The sequence below is a fragment of the Onychomys torridus genome, chromosome 21 (genome assembly GCF_903995425.1).
Source record: "Onychomys torridus chromosome 21, mOncTor1.1, whole genome shotgun sequence".
NCBI classification, from domain to species: Eukaryota; Metazoa; Chordata; class Mammalia; order Rodentia; family Cricetidae; genus Onychomys; species Onychomys torridus.
Window position 1 is genome coordinate 2,240,501 of NC_050463.1, and position 24,273 is coordinate 2,264,773.

General features: G+C 59.0%; 2 protein-coding genes across 2 annotated transcripts; both read right to left on the bottom strand.

Moving 5' to 3' along the window:
* Positions 1–248: 248 nt before the first annotated feature.
* Positions 249–3,037, bottom strand: LOC118571889 (translation initiation factor IF-2-like). Its single transcript, XM_036171225.1, has 6 exons — positions 2,887–3,037; positions 2,651–2,839; positions 2,254–2,562; positions 1,550–1,679; positions 1,167–1,289; positions 249–714 (listed from the first exon to the last, which is right to left on the bottom strand). The coding sequence occupies exons 1-6, from the start codon at positions 3,035–3,037 to the stop codon at positions 249–251; spliced, it is 1,368 nt and encodes a 455-aa protein (XP_036027118.1).
* Positions 2,598–16,230, bottom strand: Pias4 (protein inhibitor of activated STAT 4). Its single transcript, XM_036171028.1, has 11 exons — positions 16,155–16,230; positions 12,522–12,927; positions 7,568–7,652; positions 7,068–7,109; positions 6,841–6,931; positions 6,623–6,751; positions 6,277–6,382; positions 4,631–4,704; positions 4,376–4,536; positions 3,474–3,604; positions 2,598–3,398 (listed from the first exon to the last, which is right to left on the bottom strand). Exons 1-11 carry the CDS (start codon positions 16,179–16,181, stop codon positions 3,124–3,126), a joined length of 1,527 nt encoding a protein of 508 aa, XP_036026921.1. The 5' UTR covers positions 16,182–16,230; the 3' UTR covers positions 2,598–3,123.
* Positions 16,231–24,273: the final 8,043 nt, after the last annotated feature.

Here is a 24,273-nt window from a genome sequence, read left to right on the forward strand (position 1 = left end):
CTTCTATGAAAAATTGGAGAGCGAGCGAGAGCGAGAGCGAGCGAGCGAGCGAGCAGTGGAGAGTAACTAAGTCAATTTATTTTTGTATAAAATAAAAGAAACCCAACCCTTTGCTCCGGTAGAATCCACGCGTGTTCCCGAGGCTCAGGGCGGGGAGGCCTGGACGCCGTGGGAAGGGACTCAGGGTCCCGGCCTGCCAGGGCCGCCCGCCGCCGGCTGATTGTCTCTGTGGGAGTTCGCTTCCCAGCTCAGGGATGTCCGGAGAGGGCTGGCAGCCGGCGCCCCGTCCGTCCCACCCCCGGTGTCCCCGGTGTCCCCCTGTCCCCGATCCCGGCCCCGGTCCCCGGCGCTGACTGTACCCGCCCCCGGGTCCCGTGCCCGCGGCCCCCCGGGTCTGAAGGACGGAGCCGCGGGGCGTGTAGCAGAGGCTTGCCCTCCGCGCTGCGCCCTCGAGCCCGCGTCTCAGGGTCGGGGCAGCGGCCGGGCCGGCGGGGTGCCGCCCGCCGGGACCCCGCGCTCGCAATAACAGCGGCCGGCCGCACGTGCTCCGGCCGCGCTGCACTGGCCCCCGGGCCGGACTGCACTGGCCCCCGGGCCGCGCTGCACTGGCCCCCGGGCCGCGCTCGGCTTCGCCCGCCCGCCCGCCCGCCTTGCCTTAACCGCCCGCGCCGCCCCGGGCCGCCGCCGCATGGGCCCGCCCGCACTGCAATCCTGCTGTATATAGAATGTGGATCGGTTTTTACAGATTTTTACTCTACGTGGAGGCCGTGACAGAAGTTGCCAAAGAGAACTGTGGAGCTGGCTGGAGGCTGAGCGGGGGGCGCTGCAGGAAGGTCTTGTTTGGTCGTTTGGGGTTGTGTGTGTGTGTGTTTGTTTTTGTTTTCTTTTTTAAATGCCTGGTACCAACAACAACAAAAAATAGGGAAAAAGGAGAGAGAGAACGAACTGTCCCTTCCACGCGGGGGTGTCCGTGAGCGAGTCAGGGCCGGGACCCCAGCGCTGTCCCCGCCGCGACCCGAGCGCAGGCCGCCCTGCCCACTAGCTGCTGCTCTTTGCCTTCCCACCCCTACTGGCCTTTCGAGATTAAGAAAATAAAATAAAATAAAAAGGCAAAAAAATAATAAAAATGAAAAAAATCTCCATATATAGAAACCAATGAATGTAACGGGCAGCCGTGGCCCCAAGCGGGCTGCCCCGGGTGGTGGCTCCGGAGGACCCGCGGCCCGGTGCGTGGCCGGGCCTCCGCGGGGTCCACGCGCGAGTAGCAGGGATTGTAACGGGGACACAGGCTGAAAGGAAAAATAGAAAAAAACAAAAAAAGACAAAAACCGACAAAAAATAAAAATAAAAAAAGAGCAAAATCCTATTTTTTGAGAAAGAAAGATATTTATATTTGCAGTTTTATTTTAAAAAGTTATTTAAGCTGAGGAAACGGCCTTCCCGGAGTTCGGGGTGGCTGGCATCGGACGGGTCAGGGGTCTTGGGGGGCTCCTCACCCCAGGAACGATTATCTCAGTTCAGAACTAGCTCGCACTAAATATTGACTTACCTTGGTGGGGGGCAGGGGTTCAGGAGACAGAGGGCCAGGGGAGCCACGCCCCAGGCCCAGAACGAGGTGCCTTGGATTTTGGGGGGGTCCGGAGCACAGAACAGACATTCCACTGACTGGATGTAAGAATCTTTATAAAAAGTGTGGGAGGCAGAACAAAACAAATCAATTGATTTAAAAAAATGCACTTTTGGGGGTGGGGGGACAAGCTTTAAAAGTAATAAAAAAGATTATGAAAATCCGAAAAAATAGAATTCATTTTTCTTGTACATAAAAGAAAAAACCCAACCACTAAATGCAGCCTGTTATGACGTCTCCTTGCCTGGTCTCTGTGTTTTGTTTTTTTTGGGGTGGGTGTGTGTGGGGCCTGGCAGAGGGACCCCGAAGGTCCCAGGGTGGGTGGTGGGGTGGGTGGTGGGGTCTTCCCAGGCCACTCCTGGGGAGAGGGGTGGCCTGTGGACCCCCTGGGCTGCTGGCCTCGAACTCGCGGGTGTTGCGGGCCCTGGGTGGGCTGTCCCTGACCATGAGGAGGGAGGCCCCCAAGCTGGTGGCCCTGGCCGGGCTCCAGTGCCCTTATCGAGCCTAGGGGCCCGGAAACCTCAGCTGGCTGTGGACAACTTCCTGTCCCCAGGAGGAAGTGGGGACTGGGGCCCTGGCCCTGGGGAAGGGGTGGGGTGGGCGTGGGGTCCACTCTCCGTGCTTACCACCCCGAGCTGTGTCCAGAGCAGTGGGGCCCAGCGGGCCTGAGTTCTGCACCCCGCCATGCCCGCCCGGGGACTGCCAACTGGGAGGCAGATGGTGCTGCGCTCCCGAGCTGCCCCGGCCCCTCAGTGTCCCCAGGTCCCCGCCCTCTGCTGTCTGAGCCTTGCTCCTGTTCAGGGTCGAGTAGTACTCCAGTGCGTGTTCTACACATTTTAAAGGCAGGAGTCGAGTCTCCGTGTGGGTGGGCTCTCCCCGGGGCTCCTGGGGTGCACAGTCCGCCGCAGCCCTGCTCCGGAGGACAGGCGGGCAGCCTGGGCTACACAAAACACAGATGGCCGGGACCAGCTACTCCTGGGTTTTTTTTATTTGCCTTTTTAAAAAACAATTAAATTAGAATACAAATATTAGAAAAGAGTGCCGCGCGGCTGGCCAGGGCCCGGCCCCCGGCGAGTTCATGCGGTGACCCCGCCGCCGCCCGGCCGGGCCGGTATTGCTTCCTGACGCCGGCGCGGGGCGCGGGGCGCGGGGCGGTGGAAGAGCGCGGCTGGGGAGGCAGCCGAGGGCCGGGCCGCCCGTGGGGAAGTGAACCTGAATTGGAGTTACCGAGGTAGCTGGCTAGAAAACGACCCCCCCACGCCCCGCGGCCCGCGCCACCACGTTATTGCACATTGTGGCCGCCGCCCATGGCTTCTGCACCGCCCGGCCCGGCGGCCGCTCAGGGCCCGGGGACGCCGGCCGAGGCCGCGGGAAGTGTTGATCCGCTGTTCTGTTGTGTACTTTTCTCATTTTGTCATCATTACTGCTTTGTCCCCGGGGGGTCCAGAGGCCGGGGAGCCGGGCGCCGGGGAGGGCGGGAGGCGGCCGGCGCCGCGTCAGCAGGCGGGCACCAGGCCCTTCTGGAACGGGCAGCGGCGCTTCGGCCGGGGGCCCTCCTCGTCGTCCTCCTCCTCGTCCTCGTCGTCCTCCTCCTCCTCCGAGGATGACGAGCTGTCCAGTGTGAGGTCCACCACGTCGGCGCCAGGCTTCCCGTTCTCCGGGCCGCCCGCCGCCCCCGCCCCGCCGCCCGCGCCGCCCAGCGCGCTGCCCACGCCGCCGCCCACGCCGGGGGTGCTGGAGGCCGGCGGCAGCCCGTTGGCGTCCGAGGTGCCTGCAGGGACAGGGACAGTGCTCAGCCACGGGCCCCGGCCGGCCGGCGCGCTTCGGGGCGGTGCGCGGGACTCACCGAGCACCAGGATGGGGCCCTGGGGGCTGCAGCTCGGCTCCTTCTCCGCACGGATTGGGCGCCAGGAGCCTTCGGCCAGGAACTCGATCTCGTCCGCATCCTCACACTCACTCAGAATCTTCGACAGCAGCCTTGGGGGCAGCAGGGTGGGCGGGCTAGGCTCGGGCAGAATCCACTGCTCGTGGCCCGTGTGCCCGGAGAGCTCCTACACACCCTCCAGGGCCCTCGCAGTCTGCCCACCAACTGGAGCCTTCCCCAGGAAGCCCAGTACACTGGGTGGTGGTACAGGGCTCCACCACGGCAGAGGCACCTGCTGAGCCTGCCAGCCCCATACTGCCGTCTGCCCAAAGCCCTGGGCAAAGGAGGGCTGGGGTGGACAACCGCAGCTGGGTGAGAACAGAGGGCAATTGAGCCCAGCCCACGTGCCCAGGGCCGTCCGTCCTCACCCCACCCAACGCTAGAGCTGGTCGGGGAAGCAGCCAGTCCAGCAGGGACCCAGGGCAAAGCTGGGCATCTGCAAGCTGAAGGGGTTGGGCTGGTGGCAGCCTCCGAGCCTCAGTTTCCCCATCGGGAGCATGGCAGATCAAAGGCTGACCTGACTCCACCAGGCTTGAGTGGCAGGGTCTGCTGGGGACACTCCAGTCCCTCAGCCAGGCCCAAGGGCAGGCAGAAGGCACCAGGGCCCAGGCAAGTGGTTGTGAAGGCCTCGTCGGCCACCTACGCTGGCTCTGGGTGACTGACAGGCAGGAGCCTCAGACACAGCAGACCCAGTGTCTGCAGTGGAGAGCTGGGCTGTCCCAAGAGGAGCCCGACCCCTCCCTCTGCCGTGGGGCAGATTGTCACAGGCGCAGGGGCTCCGGGCAGAGCAGGCGGCATGGCCGCCGTGTCTCCAGCACACTCACCCGTCTATGATCAGCTGGTCATAGGCAGCGGGCTTGTCACACACAGGGCACATCCACGTGGGCTTCTTCTCGTTCATCTGCAGGTAGAAGACTGCATCGAAACACTGTAGGTGTGCGCAGGTCTCTGCACGGCAGGGAACCGACAGCCGCATTTTCACCAACTGTGAGGACAGACGGGAGGTGAGGAGGTGAGGGCTGCCCCGCCCTCCCCCGAGGCTGGCCACCCACCACGGCTGGGGACAGATGGGGACTCACTGGGCAGATGAGGGACACTCGTACTCCAGTAGTGGCTATCTCACTGTCGGGGTCTAGGCGAAGCTTCTCCTTGACTGTGGGGTGACAGGGGAGGGCATCAGAGGGTGGGTCTCTCCACAGCTGACCAGACTGCCAGGGCTCATGTGGGCCAGGCTGGCCTACAACCTCCCTGTAACCTGATCCTTCTGCAGCCGGGAGCTCCAGTCCCTGCCTGGGCACCTCTCCCAAGCAGCCCGCAAACCCAGCCGCACTCCAGGCAAGGGCCCTGTGGGCTCCCGAGACCTGCAGCCAGGAGCACCATGGAGCTGCCAGTCAGCAGCTTGAGGCCAGGCCGGCCCTTTAACCCAAGCCTCGAAGCTGGGGCAGCAGTGCCCAGGCTCAGCCCGGGCAGGACACAGTGCACCTGTGACCTTGGTCACCCAACCAGAGCTGGGGGCCTTGGCTTGGAAAGCCTGTCTTCAACTGTCCAGGTACGAGCAACCCCTGCTGGCCTGGGCCACCTCCTCCAAGATGGTGTCACATCACAGGGACATTTGGCCAGATGCTACCCCTCTTCAGAGCAGGCCAGAGCCCAGCCTGGCCAAGCCAAGAGAGAAAGGGCAACAACAGGCCGAGGGGTCCTGCAAACAAATGGCCACTGGTGACGTCCAGGGCCAACCAGGGCCCCATCAGCCAAGTGTGAGTGGGCGCTGTGGGCGGCTGCCGCAGGTGCCATCTTTCACAACCACACTGTCTCATTTTAAAGACACTTGTCACTGCCGGGTGATGACGGCCATATGTCTTTAATCCCAGCACTCGGAAGGGAGAGGCGAGTTCGAGGCCAGCCTAGTCCACAGAACGAGTTCCAGGACAGCCAGGGCTACACAGAGAAACCCTGTCTCAGAAACAAAACCAGCCAGCCAACCAACCAAAGAACCCATCCACCACAAATAACCACACAAGGGCTGGAGAGATGGCTCAGTGGTTAAGAGCACTGGCTGCTCTTCCAGAGGATCCTGAGTTCAATTCCCAGCAACCACATGGTGGCTCACAACCATCTGTAACTCCAGTTCCAGGGCTTCCAACACCCTCACACAGACATGCATTCAGACAAGACACCAATGCACATAAAATAAAAATCAATCTTAAATAAATAAAATAAATTTAAACAACAAGGAGGGGCCGGTTGTGGAGGCGCACGCCGGTAGGATTTGCTAAAGGAGGCAGAGGCAGGAGGATCACAAGTTCGAGGCCAGCTTGGGTTACACATTTAAAATAAATAAATAAATAAAATAAGGAGGGATCAAATTGGTCCAGCTTGCCTCAGGGACCCTGTCATCTCTGACTAGGCTCAAAAAAAAAAAAAAAAAAAAAAAAAATACAAATAACTATACAAAACCTGGCCATCCCCTGCATCACCTTCCTCCCACTGTGTCCACCTGCCCTTCCTCTCTAACTTGTGGAAGGCAGGAGGCCCGTGAGGCTCTGTGCCCACAGACCAGACCCCTAAACTGCCACATCAAGATCCAGAACTCCTAGACCAGAACCTTGACCCCAGGCTGACATTCCACCTTTGCCCCAAATCCTGAGCCATCATGGCATGGGTGCTCTACATCCGGGAAAAAGCAGGTTCCTGGGCACAGCCAGGCCTGAGCCGCACTGCTCACCCAGCGCCTTGCAGAGCTCTGGGTGCTTCACACCGATTGTCTTCAACCTCTGCAGCAGGTCTGAGGAGGTCAGCTGCCGCACCAGGTACAAGGCCACGGAGTAGCTCTGTGAATGGAGGCAATGTGGGGTGATGGGGTGCTGGGCGCAGGGTGGACGGGGTCAGTGTGGGGCAGTGGGGTGGGCACATGTGGGATGCAGGGTAGATGGGGCAGTGGGTTACTGGGCACAGGGTAGACGGGGTCAGTGTGAGGCAGTGGGGTGCTGGACGGGGTCAGTGTGGGGCAGTGGGGTGCTGGATGGGGTCAGTGTGGGGCAGTGGGGTGCTGGACGCAGCAGGGTGCTCACCTTGCCATAGTTACCCCAGGTGACAGTGATACGGTTGGTGGCCGAGGACAGGTACATGAGGTGGGTGAGGTTGATGGGTCGGCAGGGTCTCTTGGGCTCTACACCAGGCTTGTTGGAGGGGTAGTAGCCCTGTGGAGAGAGCTGCGCTCAGCCCCACTAGGTCCCCATTGACCCCTGTCCATGTCACCCACTCCCCAGGCTGCCACGGCCTTGCTCACCGGCACTGAGCAGTAGCTGTGGTTGACCTTCACAGCAATGTTGGGTGGGTACTGATCTTCCTGTGGGCAGCTGGTGTCGGAGTAACAGATCCTGGGGAGACAGTGGGACACGGGGCTGTGAAGACCAGCAGCGGAGGAAAGAGTGCTGTGGGGTCCCACAAAGACAGCAGGTGGTGGAGGAAGGGGGGGACCGCGAAGCAGAGGTGGGGCCAGGGCGTTCCTCTCACCTCAGCACCACCTGCACGGCTTTCACTCCGGGCTGCAGCTCTCTGTGGGCAGGGCACAAGGCAGGAGTCAGCGGGCAGCGTGGACCACCCAGGAGCACTCCCCATGGTCACCACGTGAGTAAGTGGCCACAGGACAACAGCATTCCCAGGCCACGCCAGGAAGAATCTCTGTCCATCGCAGGGGTGAGGAAGGAGGCGGGCAGAGGACCTGGCCACACCCCAGCCTGACCTCTGTCCTGCCAAACGGGGCAGGGACACAGTCATGACTGCAAGGCAGCCAGTGGCCAGGACAGCCCAGGCTAGGCTGCTAGGGGCCAGGGCCTCACCAAGCACCCTCACACACCGGCCACCCATGCCCATCTTGTCCAAGGGACCCTGGTGACATCTGCAGGTGTGTGTAGCTGGGGAGGTCCTGGCATGCAGAGGGTGATGTCTTGGCCCAGGTGACCCCATGGCCCCAGCAGAGGTGGGCACATAAGAGCTGCTCGTGGTGGACACACCTGGAGTTGCGGATCATCTCCACCTGCCTGGGTGTCAGCGCGAAGATACACGGGCTCTCCTGCAGCTTCTCTGCACTCTGTGGGACTGAACACGCATGGGTCAGGCCGCCTGGCTGCTCCCCAGCCACGGGCAGGAGGCCAGCCCTCTCTGCCTGGGATTCAGGGGGCACGCCCTGGCCCCTCCAACTCGGGGCCCTTTGGAGCCGCCCACTCCTTAGGCCACCACGTCGCCTGCAGTCTTCAGGTAAGCACCATCCATACCTGCTCCTCGGCGGCTGCTAGCCTAGTGCGCAGAAGGCCCCAGTTCCTTCCCCAGCACAGGGCTCAGACCCCGTGTGGATACGTGAGGCAGCTGAGGCCTGCAGTGCAGCCACAGCAGGCCTCTGAGGAGAGGAGGTGCACACCAGCCACCCCAGGTTGCGGGAGCTGAAGCGCAAGGATCTTGGACTCAAAAACCAGCTTCAAGTCCAGGCTGGTCTGAGGCCCAAGGGCACAGCTGTGGGCAGCAGGCCCGAGTTCCACCTAGCACTCCAGCCCAACCACCGCCCCGCCAGGTGGCATTCCCTGTCTGGCCACAGGCACTGCCAGCAGATGAGGACCCCAGATGCTAAGTTCCTGTGACACCCTGTTTACAAGAAGTGCTGACGCCGGGTGGGACTGGCCTGGAACCTTCTGAACCAGGCTGTGGGAACAGCCACAGTGAGCGTAGGCAGGTTCAGGAACTGGGAGGTGGGGTGGCCCAGGTGGGGGCGGTCACTCCTGCCCAGCCCAGGATCACGTAGAGAGCCCATGGGTCCCTGAACGGTGGACAGTGGCAGTGGCTGTGTGTCTGCAGGGCCTGAGCGACGAGCCACCCAGGCACACTCAGATCCACCCAGGCACGCTCAGATCTGTCTAGCCTGGAGTAAACCCCCTAAGGGAGGATGGTGGGAGCCCTGCAGGGCCATGGCATGCACCTTAGCTGGCAGAGGCTGGGTAGGAGGTAGGGGCCCATCTACCCTCCCAGGGGGCTGCTGTAGTGTAGGGGCAGGTATCCAGCAGGACCCAGGCTGCCAGGTGTGCACCCTGCTGGGGCGGGCCCCACACCCTCTGCTGCTCCAGGGGGCTGCAGGGTGTCCCCAAGCCAGCGCTTCTGCCCCCTCGTCCAACAGCTAGCCAGGTAAAGCAGTAGCCCTCCGCAGCACCAGCTGGGACTGAACTGCTCCTCGGTAGCCTCCTAAACCAGGCCCACCCTTGCCTTAGGGCCTCCGTACCCAATGCCCATCCCTACCTCTGCCAAGGGTCTCCCTTTATAACCTTGGACTGCAGGCCTCCTGAGAACATGGCTGAAACTGCAGGGCTGGAGCCACAGACTCAGCACCCCTGCTCTGCCCGTCCACACCATCAACTGCTTTCACTTTCTCTCTGGGCCACTGCGGCACGGGCTATGGGTGGAGATCCACAGCAGACACCACCCACAGATGGCGTCGGCACCATCCACACCATGCCTGAGGCAGGGTGCACACCAAGACCTGACAGAGCAGGTGGGGACCAGGACAGGGCACTCAGGACCATGGCAGTCAACACCCAGGCCCTTCACGTTCATGTGGCCCCTTAGCCTGTGCACTCCAGGACTGGAGGGCAGGTGTTGGGGACCCAGCAGAGATGCAAGGCACCCGGAAGCAGCTTTGGGTACCCTCAGCACCATGAGACAGCAACCCCTGTCGCCGCCTCAGGTTCAGGCAGCCTCAGGTTCAGGCTATGGTGACGAGTGTTCCACTCGGAACTAGCTGGTTTCAGGGGAGCCTTCACAGGGCAGCACAGTGGGACCAGCACGGGGTACCACCCAGCTCCACTGTGTGACTCAGGGCAGGCGGGCAGGAGCGGAGCAAGGGCTGTCCGCTCACCTGTGCCACTGGCCTGCTCCGCATCAATGACCTGAATTGTGTACCAGAGAGCAGGGGTGACGCCAGGTACAGGGCGTATATCTGTCAGCCCAGCACTGGGGAGGCAGAAGCAGGTGGATCAGAGGTTCAAGGTCAACCTTGCCTACATAACAAGTCGGGCCAGCCTGGGCTACTTAAGACCCTGCCTCAAAGCACAGCACACAAAAAAATCATGCAGAAGAACACAGACAAGGCGGTACTAGAAGGCAGCTACAGTAGAGGAGACCTCATAAGGGCCGGACATTAGAGGTATGCCCCTGAGGACAGCGGCATCGACCAAAGGGCCTGGCGTAAGTGTGGCAGGCCAATGTAACCACGCAAAGGCCACGGGACCTCTGATCCAGCACCTCAAGGGCTGAGGCTAGAGCAGTGGTTCTCAGCCTTGGGAGGTCACATGACCCTTGGGAGGTCACATGACCCTTTCACAGGGGTCACATGGAAAACACAGACATCTACATTACACTCCGTAACAGTAGCAAGATTACAGTTAGGAAGTAGCTACAAAGTAATTCTATGGAGGGGGTCACCGGCATGAGGAACAGCACTGAAGGGTAGCAGTGTTAGGAAGGTTGAGAACCACTGCTCTGGAGGGACACAGGTTCCAGGCCAGCCTATAGGCTACACTGTTAGTCCTGCCTCAGAAGCTACATCCACAAACAAGAGTGACAGCACACTGGCCCTGGTGTGGACAGCAAAGGACGGCCGCAGGGGCCCAAGAGGTGGCGTCCTGGGGACCTCCTCAGGCCCAGCACCGTCACTCTGCCTCCCACACCGCTTCCTGCAGCTCAGATGACCTCAGGAGCCCCAACTTAACCCTCCTCTCCCAGGAAGCCCCCCAGCTACACCACCCTCACTCCTGCCTGGGCTCAGACAGCAGAGTCCTAAGTCAGTCCTGCTGCCTTGGACCTGCCTAGCCAGGGAGTGGGGAGAAACCCCCAGGGTTCCTGCAGACAAGGGTGCAGAATGCAGCCTGCGGGAGGCTGCTGGGTCCCTGTATGCACCCCTTGCTCTCTGGTCACCAGCCATCTTTAACTGGGCTGTCAGTGTGCCCTGGTCTGCAGCTCATCTGTGGCCCTCCTCCCCTCCCCCTCTGGGTACTCAGGTGATTTATGGGTTCTGTCTGCTAGGCGCAGGCTGAGCAGGCAGCTTTTCCGGGGATCCTATAGGAGCATGGGGCTCATTCTGGCCTGGGCAAGGGGCTGGCCACTGTGAACTGGCATCGAGGGCTCATGCTGGGGAGAACCCAGGCCAGGGCGGGGCAGGTGTGTGAAATCCTAGGTTTTAGAGCTTGAGGGATCACAGCCTTGTGCCCAGGATCAGAGCTCCCAATCCAGCAGCCCTCAGGGTGTGGGACCCAGGGAAGGGGGTGCCCTGGTGGGGAGGCAGGCGGGGCGGGCTAGTCTCTTTGTTCAAGCCGCTGGTGTAGACAGGGGAACACGCTCTCCCGGAGATCAGGTGACCAGGGTCCCTGGGGGCTCAGGGCACAGCGATGCATTGTGGGGCTCGCTTGCTCTGCAGGAAGGAAGCCCGCCATGCAGGCTGGGAGGCTGGGGGTAGAGGGTTATCTCCTGGCGCTTGGGTCATCCTTGGGACGATACCCAGTCAGCTTGGCCCCAAGCTGCCAAGAGCTGTGGAGACCTTGGGGAGGCAGCACTTGAAGCAGGGCAGGAAGGAATGGTGGCCAGGCTAGAAGGCTCTGCCATGAACGCCTTTAAGCTCCAAGGGTGTCAAGGAAGGAGGAGCCTCGGGCCAGGGGCGGAGCCTCGAGTCAGGGGGTGGGGCCTTCCTCAGGTGCTTGCAGCAGCTGCAATTTAAACACAGCTCAAGTCCCGGGACAAGGGGGACAATGGCCTTGCTGCAGCAGAAGGTGCCACCCGGCAGGAGTGAATGGAAGTCTCCCGAGAGCAGGCTGCAAGGTGGGGAGGCCTCTGGGCACCGTGTGGGGTGACACAAGAAACATCCCATCTTGGAGCTTGCCAAGAATTGGGGTCCAGCCTCTACCTCTAGAAAGAGGCAGGCAGAGCTGACAATGGGGGACAGGGAAATGTCTCTAGGGGTACTGGGTACCTGAGAAAGCCCCCGGTCCTAGGTACTGGCCCATTAAAAGGCCAGAACCTCCTGCCTATCAGGCCTGCCAGGTGCACAGCTAGGGGCAGACCCTACTCTATGCCACAGCAGCACAGGAGGCCATCTATGCCCCCCGAGGATTGGGGTCTGACGGTCTATGCTGTCTGATAACCTGACAGCTCAGAACACAGAACCATTTACATCTGCTTTTCCTGTTTTGAGATAGGGTCTCATGTAGCCCAGGCTGGCCTCAAACTCACTGTGTAGCTAAGGATGACCTTGAACTCCTAGAATCCTTCCCCCATTTCCAGGTGCTGGACTTTGCCACTATGCCCAGCCTTTGTTCTTTTAAAAATAGGGGTCTATTTGCCCAGGCTAACCTCAAAATCATGGCACACCTCATGCCTCGGCTTCCTGAGAGCTGGGATAAGAGGTATGTGCCACCATACCTGGGTGCCAGGGATGGTGCTCCAGGCTTCATGCATGCCAGTGAATGACCTGCTCACTGTGGTGGCTGCACCCTCAGCCACTGCTCTTTTGTCATTGTTTAAAAGCCGCTTCACTGTGGTGACATATTTGTAATCTAAGAAATAAAGCTTGCCTGAAGATCAGGGGACAGAGCCAGCCACAGAAGTTCAGGCTGCTCTCTTGCAGAGGCTCTGTCAGGCTGAGGAGTTGGTGAGGTAAGAGGTGGTGGCTGTGGCTGGCTCTGCCTCTCTGATCTTTCAGCTTTTACCCTGACTTCTGGCTCCAGGTTTTTACTATAAGACCATTTAGGATTCTGTAGTCCAGGCTAGCCCAGAACTCACCATTCTCCTGCCCCTAAGAGCTGAGATGGCCAGTGTGACCCACCATGCCTCCCTATGGCATATATTTTAAGCTGCTAGGTTTGGGGTGGCTGGTCATGTGGCACAGTGGCTGAGCCTACTGTGGGGATCCCCCGGCCGATACCCACCACTCACCCAGCTCGGTGGGCTTCAGCAACTCGTCCAGCATGTTGAAGAAGGGCAGCTTCACCAGGCGCACCTCTGGCTTAAGGGCCTTGGTGGGCAGGCGTCCGAGTCCATTCAAGTACTTCCCGTACAGCACGGGGTAGTCCACGGTGGGTCCTGACAGGGGAGTCCTGGGCATGGAGTGCAGAGCCAGGGGGTCCAGGGGCCGAGGCGCCTGAGGGCCAGGCTCCACGCTCTTCTTGGCATAGCGTGTCTCGTACAGCTCTTTGATCTTCTTGAAGAGCTCCGGGCTGCAGTCAAACTGCACCAGCTGCAAGGCCCTGGTCACCAGCTCGTGCTTCAGCCCACTCTTGCTGCGGCCCACGAAGCCCAGCAGCATCTGCAGGTCCGACACTCGGAAGCTCATCACCATGTTCTGCGGAAGGGCGACCACACCTCTCAGCGGGGGCCTCTACCCTGCCTGGGTGGCGGCCACCAGACCCTCCCCTCTTCCACGGCCTCCTCTGACCTCCAATCTCCTCTTCTGGGAGGCATACAAGAAACAGGCGGTCTGCCCGCCCTGGCCATGGCAGGTGCAGGGCTACAGCCCCAGCCATCCTCCCTAAGACAGCCCTGATTGGCCGGCTGAAGCTCCACTTTACCGGAGAAGAGGTGTCAGGCCTGAAGCCCCGGTGAGGTCTTCTTTAACCCACTTCGCTTGTGCTTGGACCTAACTAGGTATGGCATGCTAGTCTCAGACAGGGCCCCAGGGTACTGTGGACTGGGCCAGACCTTACAGCAAGGTGTTCTCCACCCAGCTATGCCAGGAGTTCCCCCAGGCACCAGGCAGGGTACCCAGGAGCAGGATGGGCCTACATGAGAACAGCTGGTCCCTGAAACCAAGCATCTGAACACATCAGTGACCAAGCTGGTGACATCAGTGTCAGAGATGGACAGGACAAGGGATGGACCTATCAGGGTCCCTCAAGTGAAATGACACCAACCAGCAGGGTATCCCAGAGTGGGCTCTGGGCCCTTGGATGGGTGGCCTACACTCACAACAGCTGACACCTGGGCATGGCAGGTTCCCCCCAGTGGAAAGCATCCCTGGGAGACAGGCCAGCCAGGCCCTGGGGCCTGCTGTGTTCAGTCCTGCTGCTGGCCTGGACTAAATGAAAGCCGAGGTAGAATGGGACTTCCACGGGACTGGCTGATGGCCCAAGTGGAGGGAGGAGACACAGGCAGCTGACTCAGGCCCTGAGCCCCAAAGAAGCCTGCAAGACACAGAAAGGCCACCCCGCAAGCCCAGAGGCCGGAGCCCCAGGGATCTAGCCCATCTGGTGGCTACCTGGCCACTTGGAGCACATGGCCCTTGGGAGCAAGAGCAGTGTCCTGGGAGGTCCCTAAAAGCATCCGGGACTTGGGGTACCAGTACTACAGCATGACCTAAGGCCTCCTGGTACAATGGGCTGGGCTGGAGTTTGGCCCAGTGGTTACCAGGTTTTTCAGACCTCCTGTTGGGGAACCGTGACTCTCCAGGGACTCCACGGTAGGTGGCCCTTGGGCACTCTCAACATGGCCTTGAGTTCCTACCTTGTGCAGGGCCTCCTAGCACACTTAGCATGTTTGTATTAGAATAAGCCCAAACCCTAGAGACCAAGAAGAGGGGTGCACTGAGGTGGGAACTGGCTGCAATGGTCCAGCCGGCTAGAGCCGGGGGGCTTTGTGGCCCCTGCAGATGTCCAGGAGTCCTGTCACCCAGGACGGATGGCAAGCATCCCAGCAGCCAGGTCGCTGCCATATGGTCTGGGTCGGGTTTCTCAGCAGCTGCTATGCCCAGAGCAGCCTGCTAGGGACAGCAGGGCACTGGGACAGGAGCACAGGAAGAAGCCTCCATCCATCTCCCGGAGTGTACTTCCCGCCCTGGCACCAGCTACCAGGGCTGGGTTTATAAACAGCACCACGGCTTCTAGAGCCTTCGGCTTGGGGCCCTGATGAGAAGCGGCAGACAGAAGTGGCTGCGTTACTAGCCCAGGCTCTTCAGAAAGCTGAGACCCCTGACACGGGGCCAAAGGATGAAGGTGGCATTCAAACCTACTGAAGGGACTTCTGAATGGTCCATTCATTCACAGATGCCTCCCATAAGCCCCAGTGGAACCCAAAAGACAGACTCTCCAGTCCACTGTGTCACACTAAGGAAAGCTACTGGAAGAATGGAGTGTCTCCATCATATTCAGGGCAGTGTGGGGTTGTGACAGGAGTCCCCCCAGACCTGCATTAGTTCACCATTACAGAGAGTCAAAGGGTCAAGTTCAACTGAGGTATGACTGGGGGTCCAGAGGGTCAAGCAGAAAGGGAGCACAGACCCCACCATTGAGGGAGGAGGTGGGCACAGAGGCTTGGCCACAACGCTTCAGGATGCTACAAGGAGGGCTTCAAGCAGTAAGACTGTGCCTGGGCCCCGAACAGTTCACATGTTCCCATCCTGAGTGTCTCAAAACTCTGACTATGTATACAGTATACATTTTGGGTACATGAATGGGGGTACACTTTTTAATCTGAGCCTCTAGATAACCCTGAAGGTCCAAGTGGGGAGAGAAGAGCCATATAGCAGGAGAACCAGCAAAGAAGGGGTGGGGTTTTGACCTTGGGTGGGAAGATGCCTGAGGGACACTGAGGGCCAACTGTAACTCAGGAGGGACTAGTGTGCTGGGAGAGGGTCAGCACTGGATGGCAGCGAGGCTGAGCCACGCCTCAGGGAGGTTTAACAGGGACTCACTGTGTGGAGGGACAGAGCCCTGGTATCTCAAAGCAGAAATGGGGGAAACGGGCCTAAACAGTCCTCCCTTGGACTCAGTCAAGGGATCCTATGAGGACCAGTCTGGGGAGCAACACAGGGAAAAAAGGGGGTGGAGGGTCCTGTGGACTACGCAGGGAGCGGTGAAACCCCACAGGAGGAGTCCCCAGGATGTGGAGGCTGGAGGTGGGGTGCGGAGACAGGATCACTGGAGCTGAGAACGGGGCCGGGCCCCTTCCTTCCCAGGACGCCGAGGGAACACGGGGCAGGGGGCGGGGAGGCGAGGGGCCGCCAGCGCGTAAGTAGGCAAGTGTCCCAAGCGGGGAGCGGTGGTGCTCGCGGACGCTAACACGAACCCGCACTCAGAGCCGGACTGAGTCCGGAGGTGTCAGAGGGGACCCCGAGAGCCGAGACTCGTGGCACTCCCTGCACACCTTCCCCACGCTGTCCCGGAGGGGAGGAAAGACGGGCCCGGACCTCCTCGTTGCCGTGGAGACGGGACGGAGCAGTCACTCTCCGCATTCCTTGGGCTCGGGAGACCGCGGGGACCCCCGGTCTGTCCCAGCGGGGCTGTCCCGGAGGAGGGGACAGGGCCTGCACCGGGGAAGCCGCGTCCCGCGCCGGAGGCGCCTTCGGCTCGGGTCGGAAATGGAGTGACAGCAGACGGCGGCCACACTCCGCGGAGGGTGCTGGCGACCCCGCCCCCGGTCTCCCCGCCCCCCGCCCGGAGCCTCAGCCCGCGTCCCGGTCGCGCCCCCGCCGGCCCGCACCGCCCTACCCCGCACCGCTCCCTCCCAGCGAGGTGCGAGGCGCCGTCCGCACCGCGCCACCCGCCGGCCCGGCCCGCGCCACCGCCGCTCACTCACTTTGGCCTCCACCAGCTCTGCCGCCATCTTGGCCACTAGCGTCCCCCGCGCCGGGAGGCCCCAGCCGCCGCGTCACGTGACGGCCCTCGCCTGGAGGGCGGGGCCTGCGCGAGAGCCAATGAAAGCTAAGGCTGGCTCCTCCCCCCACGCCCCCGCGTCCGAGAGGCGGGAGGCTGCGTCTTGCGCACGCGCGCCCAGGCGCCACCGCCCGAGGACCTGACCAATCACAAGGGGAAATTGCCAAACCCCGCCCCCGTGCTTATTTTTCAAGGTGCTGTCTTAGCCACGCCCCTTGGGGGGGAGGAGTCGGGCTTCTTAAAGGCGCAGTAGCCCTACCCGCAGCCTCATTTTCCTTGCGCTTGCGGAGTGTGCGCCTACAATTCTCCTGCTTTAAAAAAGAAAAAAAAAATGACATTTATTTATTCATTTAATGTGTACATGAGTGGAAGTCAGAGAACAGTCCAGGAAAGTAGGTTCTCCAGAGATGAGGTCGTCAGGCTTGGCGGCAAACACCTTCATGCCTCGCGCCCTCTCACTGGCCCCACCTTTTCTAAAAAGAGTGCGCGCTGGGCCCCTGCCTCGTTTTCAATTGGACTCCTGGGGGCAGCTAAACTAGTCTTTTGTTTTTATTTTTGCACCCTGGCTGTCCTGGAATTTATGTAGAGCAGGCTGGCTCGAGGGCACAGCAGCCCCCAGCTGCCTCCAGGGGCTGTTGGCTCGAGGCCACGCCCACTCTCGTGTGGCCTCTTCCATGTGTTTGGGCGTCAAAAGACGACCTCAGAAGCTGGTTTTTCATCTTCCACCGCGTGGGTTCAAGGGATGCAACTCAGGTAGTCGGGTTTGGAGACCAGCGCCAGGGGGTGGGGTGCGCGCGTTGCACGCCTCCCGTGTGGACGCGGGAGGACGTTCTGCCGGAATTACTGTCTCCTTTAACCATGTGTCTCCAGAAGGGTCCCCAGGCTCGAACTCCTGGTGCTCAGGCTTGTGAGCAAACTGCCAGGCGGGGCGAGCCATGTCACAGGCCCCGCCCCGGCCCCGCACACAGACAGGCTCCGCCCCCATCCTGGTTCCCAGTGCGGGCGCGGCGACCACGCCCACCCCGGACGAGCTCTGCCACCCCAGGGCGCAAGCACCGCCCCGCGCTTCCGCTTCAGGGGCGGGGCCTCGGCCACGGGGGGGGGGGGTCCTTAAAGGCGTACGCTCTTCCCACCCTAGCTGTGTGGTGGCTCTTGCTTGCTCCTAGTAGTCCTTTGGAGGGAGGGAGAGTTTGGGATGGACGGAACGCGGCCAGGCAGGTGTCGCTGTTCCGTGCGAGCAGCAGCTGGCAGGTGCAGGTCTCCCTCGGCCGTGTGGGACCGGGGTGGTGCGCGGTGCACGGTGCACATCCGGGTTCCGCGTGCACATGGCTGGCTTGCTCCAAGGAGCACAGACGCACAGCCCCCAAACTGCCAATGTAACTAATAGGAAACTGGGAATAAAGCTAATGTTCCCAGCAACTGAGAGGCTGCGGAAGGAGGATCGGTAGTTTGAGGCCAGCCTGGGCAATAAAGAATGACCTCTGTCAAAAGTATTCTCCCTTCCCTTCTTTTGGGTGTGTATGTGTGCGCGATAGCACTCGGTCGCTCTTCTGCGGGCCCCTCAACCCCATTCGTCCGGACTAGATGTAAAAACCACCAGAGCTTTGTACCAACCCTGACCTCTCAAAAGCCCCTCTGCCTCCATAGATAGAGAATAAAACTGTTGTGTTTTGAAACCGGGTTTCACAAAGCCCAGGCTGGCCTGGAAATCCCCTATGTACCCCCAACATACCCCCGAGTTTCTGATTCTCCAAGTGCTGGGATAATAGGCATGGCCCACCACTCCTTATGTGATATGGAGGGTCAAGCAGGGGTCCATGAACGCCAGGCACCCACGCCACCCACGGAACCCCAGCCCCTCTTCTACTCTAAGCTTTTTAACATTTTTAATTTTTTTTTTATGTGTGTTAGTGTTTTTGCCTGCATGTATGTCTGTGTGAGGGTTTCGAATCCCCTGGAATTAGAATTACAGACAGTTGTGAGCTGTCATGTGGGTGCTGGGAATTGAACCCTAGTCCTCTGAGAAAGCAGTCAGTGCTCTTAACCACTGAGCCATCTCTCCAGCCCCATAATATTTTAAAATTTTATTTTATGTGTATGTGTGTTTTGTCCACTCACGTGTGTGCATGGTACCTAAGAGGTCTGACCATCTGAAACTAGTTACAGATGGTGGTAAAGGACCAGGTGGGTGCTGGGAACTGAACCTGGTCCTGTCAGCACTCTTAACCACCAAGCCATCTCCCTGCCCTCCATATCCATCTCCCCAGAGTTGTGCTCCATGTGTTTGTTTGTTTGTTTGTTTGTTTTTTTCTGTCCTGAATCCGCTCTGTAGCCCAAGCTGGCCTTGAACTCGCAGAGATCCACCTGCCTCTGCCTCCTGAGTGCTGGGACCAAAGGTGTGCATCACCACCGCCCGGCTCACAGTGTACTCCCTGAGGTAGGCTCTCTCTCTCTAGTTGACTTGGCACTCCTTAGCTATAGACTGGCCTTGAATTAATTGTTAGCAATTCACCTGCCTCAGCCTCCTGAATTCCAAGATGATGGTGTGAGCCACAGTTACCTTGCTTCTGTAAATACACAGCATCGGAGCAGCTTATTGCATGGTGAAGTGGGGGGTGCTTAGCGCAGTCAGAACAGGGGCCGTGCCGAAGGGACCATTCAGTCTGCTGCTTTTGTGGCTTTGTTTCTGCTTTTGTTTCTTTTCATTTTCCACACAAGGGCTCATCTCACTGTTTGACCTCGGCTGGGCTGGACCCCACTGTGCAGACCAGCCTGGCTTCAAATTAGAGATCCGCCTGCCTCTGCCTCCAGGGTGCTTGGATTAAAGACGTGAACCAAAACCAAAGGGCAGTGGTGTCAAACACTTCTAATCCCAGCACCCAGGAGGCAGAGGCAGGCGGATCTCTGTGAGTTCCAGGCCAGCCTGGTCTACAGAGCTAGCCCAGGACAGCCAGGAATACAGTAATTTTTGTTTTGTTTTTAAAGATTTTATTTATTTACCATGTATACAGACGAGGGCACCAGATCCCATTACAGATGGCTGTGAGCCACCATGTGGTTGCTGGGAATTGAACTCGGGACCTCTGGAAGAACAAGCAGTGCTCTTAACCGCTGAGCCATCTCTCCAGCCCCAGGACTACACAGTCTTAAAGGAAAAACAAAAGTATGTGCCACTGCTGTTGGTATTTTGGCTCTTTGGTAGCCTGCCACCCAGCTCCCAGATAAATCACACATTGTTATAAATGCCTGGCTTTGGCTTGGCTTATTTCTTAAATTATTCTGTCTACCTTTTGCCTCTGGGTGGTTTTTTTTTGGGGGGGGTTGCCCCCCCCCCGACAGGGTTTCTCTGTGTAGCTTTGCACTTTCCTGGAACTCACTTGGTAGCCCAGGCTGGCCTCGAACTCACAGAGATCCGCCTGGCTCTGCCTCCCCAGTGCTGGGGTTAAAGGCGTGCGCCACCCATCCCCCACCCCGGCTGCACTTGGTTTTTGGGGCAGATTTTCTCCCTGAACCCGTCACTCACTGGCTGGGGCCACAGGGATCTTCTGTCTCGGCCTTCCTCCACTACATCTGGCTCTTTGCATTGCTCAGGGATTTGAACTCATTTCCCAGTGAAACGTCCCCTTGGCTCACTAACATCAACACAGCCCGACAACAGTTCTCTCCAGTGATCTCAATTTCCGTTTTAAGTAGCCTTTCACAGTGGACTACATTTCCCAGGATGCTTCTGCAAACCATGGTCACATGACATAAATCTGACCAATACGAGGAGTGATGCGTCTTTCCTCTTTTTCCTTTTCCTTTTTGGCCGAGGCAGGCATGATGCACCAAATATCAGACCTTGAGGAAGGTTACCATCTTCCCAGGGACCTTAGAAGACAGCTAGGAAGAGATTTCCCTAAGAAATTTACATTATTTATTTTCCTTTTTTTGGAGACATAAGAGTTTTTATGTTTAGCTCCGGTTGTCCTCAAACTAGCAATATAGACCAGGCTGGCCTCGAACTCACAGACCCGCCTGCCTCTGCCTGCCGAGTGCTGGGATGGAAGGCGTGCGCCGCCGTGCCCACTTTACTTGTATTATTATCAGGATTCTTGGTTTGGTTTTGTCTTTCGAGACCGAGTGCGCCACCACTGCCGGCTACAGTGTTAGCTTTAACTGTGTGTGCTCAAGCACATGCGTGCACTGCCCGCGGAGGCCAGAAGAGGGCGTCGCACACGCGAGCCACCTGATACGGGTTCTGGGACTCCAACCAGGACCCTGTGTAGTATCAGCCCTGCTACCCATGGACTGAAATTCTTCATTTCACCTACTTTCTTTTTTACAGTTTGTAAGATCTTTATCGGCAAATAATTCACAAGTATATAATTTTCCTGTTTGCATAATTTGATAGACTTTAGTCCGGCATCCTCTCAGGCCCATGACACCATCACCACTTCCTGTTTTAGAACATCGCTGTCTTCGACTTCATACACACATATATGTATGGTATTTCATCTATTTTCATACTCTGATTTTTTTCTTTGTTGTATGTACATGCACAGACGAGTTTGTGTTCAGACACTTGTGTGTAGAGGTCAGAGTTTTTTCTGTTCTTTTCTTTTTTTGAGGCAGGGACAGGAGGATCCCTGATCCCGCTGGCAGGCCAGCCTCCTAGAACTCCAGATCCAGGAGGGCGTGCGCCATCACGTCCTGTTTTTAACCCGGGAACTGGGAACTGAACACAGATTTGTTATGCTTGAGCTCCAGCTCCAGCCATGTTTTTGGTGTGGTTTCAGCCAGGTTCTCTGTAGCCCCGATGGATCCCCCGCCTCCATCTCCCCGGTGCTGGGATGACAAACAAGTGCCACCATGCCAGGTGGATCACGTGATGTTGGAGGTGGGCCGCTGGGGGCTCACTAGGCTGTGCCGACTGAGCCCTAGACCCACTCTTTATTCCTTTATTCTTACAAGTACCACCTAGAATAGTTTATTATTCACTCTAAGGACCAGAGACACCCAGTAACTCATCCAAGGTCACACAGCACATTAAAGTGGAACCGGAATTTAAACTCACACCGCGTCTAACCAAATTTTCTTTTTTTTCCCTCCGTGTAGTTTTGGTTCCTGTCCTGGGTCTCGCTCTGTAGCCCAGGCTGGCCTCGAACTCACAGAGGGCCGCCTGGCTCTGCCTCCCGAGTGCTGGGATGGAAGGCTTTTTAACCAAATCTTAAATCTGATTATCTCCACTGTAGACGTCTTCCCTCCACGCCGGAAAGGCAAATCCCAGAGCCATGCAGTTGCGGCGCCGGCCAGCAGGGGCCGCTGTCCCGCCCCTGCCCGCGGCGCGCACGCGCAATGGCACCTCCCTGCAGCGTTTTCGGGAGCCCGGCTCGGCACCCCTCCCGGTCCTCGCCCTGCTCTGTCCTGAAGTGATCCCGCGCGCGATCGTGGCCGGTCCAGCGCAGGCTCTGCAGATCTTAGGTTCTGTGCACCCGGCCCCTCCCTGTCCTCAGCCCGGAACACTGCCCTGTCAAGCCAATCACGGGGAGCAATTTTAGCCCCCCTCCTAAGTGGAGTTTAATCACTTAATCCGGCCAGGGGCGCAGCAGGCCTTGAACCCCAACTCTAGCGACCCCGAGGCAGGGGGAGTCTCTGTGGTTCCAGGCCAGCCTGTACCGTACGCGTACGGCAGGACCTGTCTCAGAGTTCTGTTTTTAAATTCTATTTTTTCTTTCTGTATTTTCCCCCCGGTTTTTCAAGACAGGGTTTCTCTGTGTAGCTTTGGAGGCTGTCCTGGATCTCGCTTTGTAGCCCAGGCTGGTCTCGAACTCACAGAGACCCGCCTGCCTTGCCTCCCGAGTGCTGGGATAAAAGGCGTGTGCCACCACCGTCCAGCAAATTAGTTCTATTTTAACCAGACAGTGGTGGCGCACGCCTTTAAGCCCAGCACTCGGGAGGCGGAGGCAGGCGGGTCTCTGTGAGTTCGAGGCCAGCCTGGGCTACATAATTGGTTTCAGGCTGCCCAAAGCTGTGTATAGAGACCTTGCTTCAAAAAACAAGCACCGTTTTTTGATCCAGGGTCTCCTATGGCCAAGGCTGGCCTTGCGCTGACCCCACCCCTTCCGCCTCTATGTGCAGGCTTGCTTGGTTTCTGTGGTGTTTGAAATGGAACCAAGGACTTGGTATGTGTTAGGCAAGCCCAGCCCAGCCTGCTTACTTTTTTACTCATTATTAATGTATATGATGTCCGCGCTGCAATGTGTAGGTGGGTCAGCGCTTCTCAGAGTGGCTTTCTCTTCCACCATGGTTTTGGGGTCAGTCTTAGGTCATCAACGCATGACAAGGGCAATCTCACCATCTTGTTTATTTTTGAGACTATGTCTTAATGCAAAGCCCGAGTTGTCTAGAGATTCCCACAACTCTCTGCTTCACCTTGGAAAGCTTTAGGATGACAGGCCAGTCCCCCCAACCACTTCTTTCGTTTTTGTTTTTGAAACAAAGTGTCAGCATAGTCCAGGCTGACCTTGAACTCATGTAGCGGAGGATAACCTTGCTGGGATGACAGGCCTGTGCTACCAAAGCCAGTTCGGAGGGTGGGTGGTGGGCCCCACAGATGCTCCTGAGCTAGGGGCGCGCTCTCCCCCTGCAAAGCCCTGAGTCTCCTCCCTGAACGAGAACATTTGCGAAGACGCCACTCTCCCGACCCTACAGGGCAGGGGCTCTGTTCCTATGGGGTGGGGTGGGGGGGGTCCGGGTGCAAACAGGTTCCCAAAGCTCGCGACCTGAGGGTGCGCGCGCCGGCCGGGGGACGTGGCGTCACGAACCTGAGCTGACTTCTGGCCCCTGCCACTCCTTGGGCGGCTCTGCATCCCTGCCAGTCAATGGCCCTTGACTCGGGCGGAGGTCGGAGGCAGACCGCACCGGGGGAGGCAAGTGCCGGTTTATTTTAGAGCCGAGAGTCGGAAACGGCGTTCTTCCTTTGTCCTGGGTGGGGACCCTTTCCCCGCGGTTTCACCCGGGAGCCTGCGGCCTCCTGGGGGGTGTCCTGCAGGAGGGGAGCGCGGCGCGCGGGCGCGGGGAACAAGGAGCGGCTTTTGTGCGCGGGCGGCTGCGCGCCGGGGTCAGGCGGGGACAGCGGCGCTGCGCGGTCCTGCGGCGCCCCCCGCCGGCCGCTCGCCGCACGGCAGCCCGGAGCACCGGGGCGCGCAGCAGAAGGATGGCGCCAGGTCCGCGCTATGGAAACAAGTCCCGTCTCAAAGGAGAGAAAACAGAAAATCAGACGAGAATCCCGGGAAGAACAGGCCCTGTTTGGTATTGGTTTTGAGGCGAGGAGCTCACTCCCATGCCCCTGCCTCCACCTCCCTAACTGATGGGAAGACAGCTCCCCGCGCTGAGACTTCCTCCTTCCTTCCTTCCTTCCTTCCTTTCTCTTCTGTTAGGTTTTGTATTTCGAGGCAGGGTTTCCCTGTGCAGCCCTGGCTGTCCTGGATCTCGCTCTGTAGCCCAGGCTGGCCTCGAACTCCGGGATCCGCCTGCCTCTGCCTCCCAGTGCTGGGGTTACAGGCTGCGCCACCACGGTTTTCTTTTCTTTTCTTTTTAATTTTTTGGTTTGCACTCCTGGAGCCAGGAGGATCAGGGGTTCAAGGGCAACCTCCACAGCCCGTGGAGTACAGGGCCAGTCTGGGACCTTTGACTCGGCTAAACCAGACCCTGTCAGGACCGGGTTTCGCCTCCAATCCCGGCACTGTAGAGGCAAGCGGAGCTCCGTGATTGGCGGCCAGCCTGGGCTACGTAGAGCTTCCAGGAGAAAAAGGTGCAATGAGAAACACACCTAGGTGGCGTTAGCAGGAAAAGCTCGTGGCCCGAAGCTGGCCTTCCTCCCCGAGGAGTCAAATTACATAACAACCCCAGCCCGAGAGCGGACTTCGGCCCCGCCCGCGGACCCGGTCCAAACTTCAAAGTCCTTTTGGTGTTGATCTACTCGGCCTGGTGCGAATCGCCTTCGAGGCGATTGCGTTCCGGGGCTCCTCGGCTTCAACACCGGGCACGGGGAGCTCGGG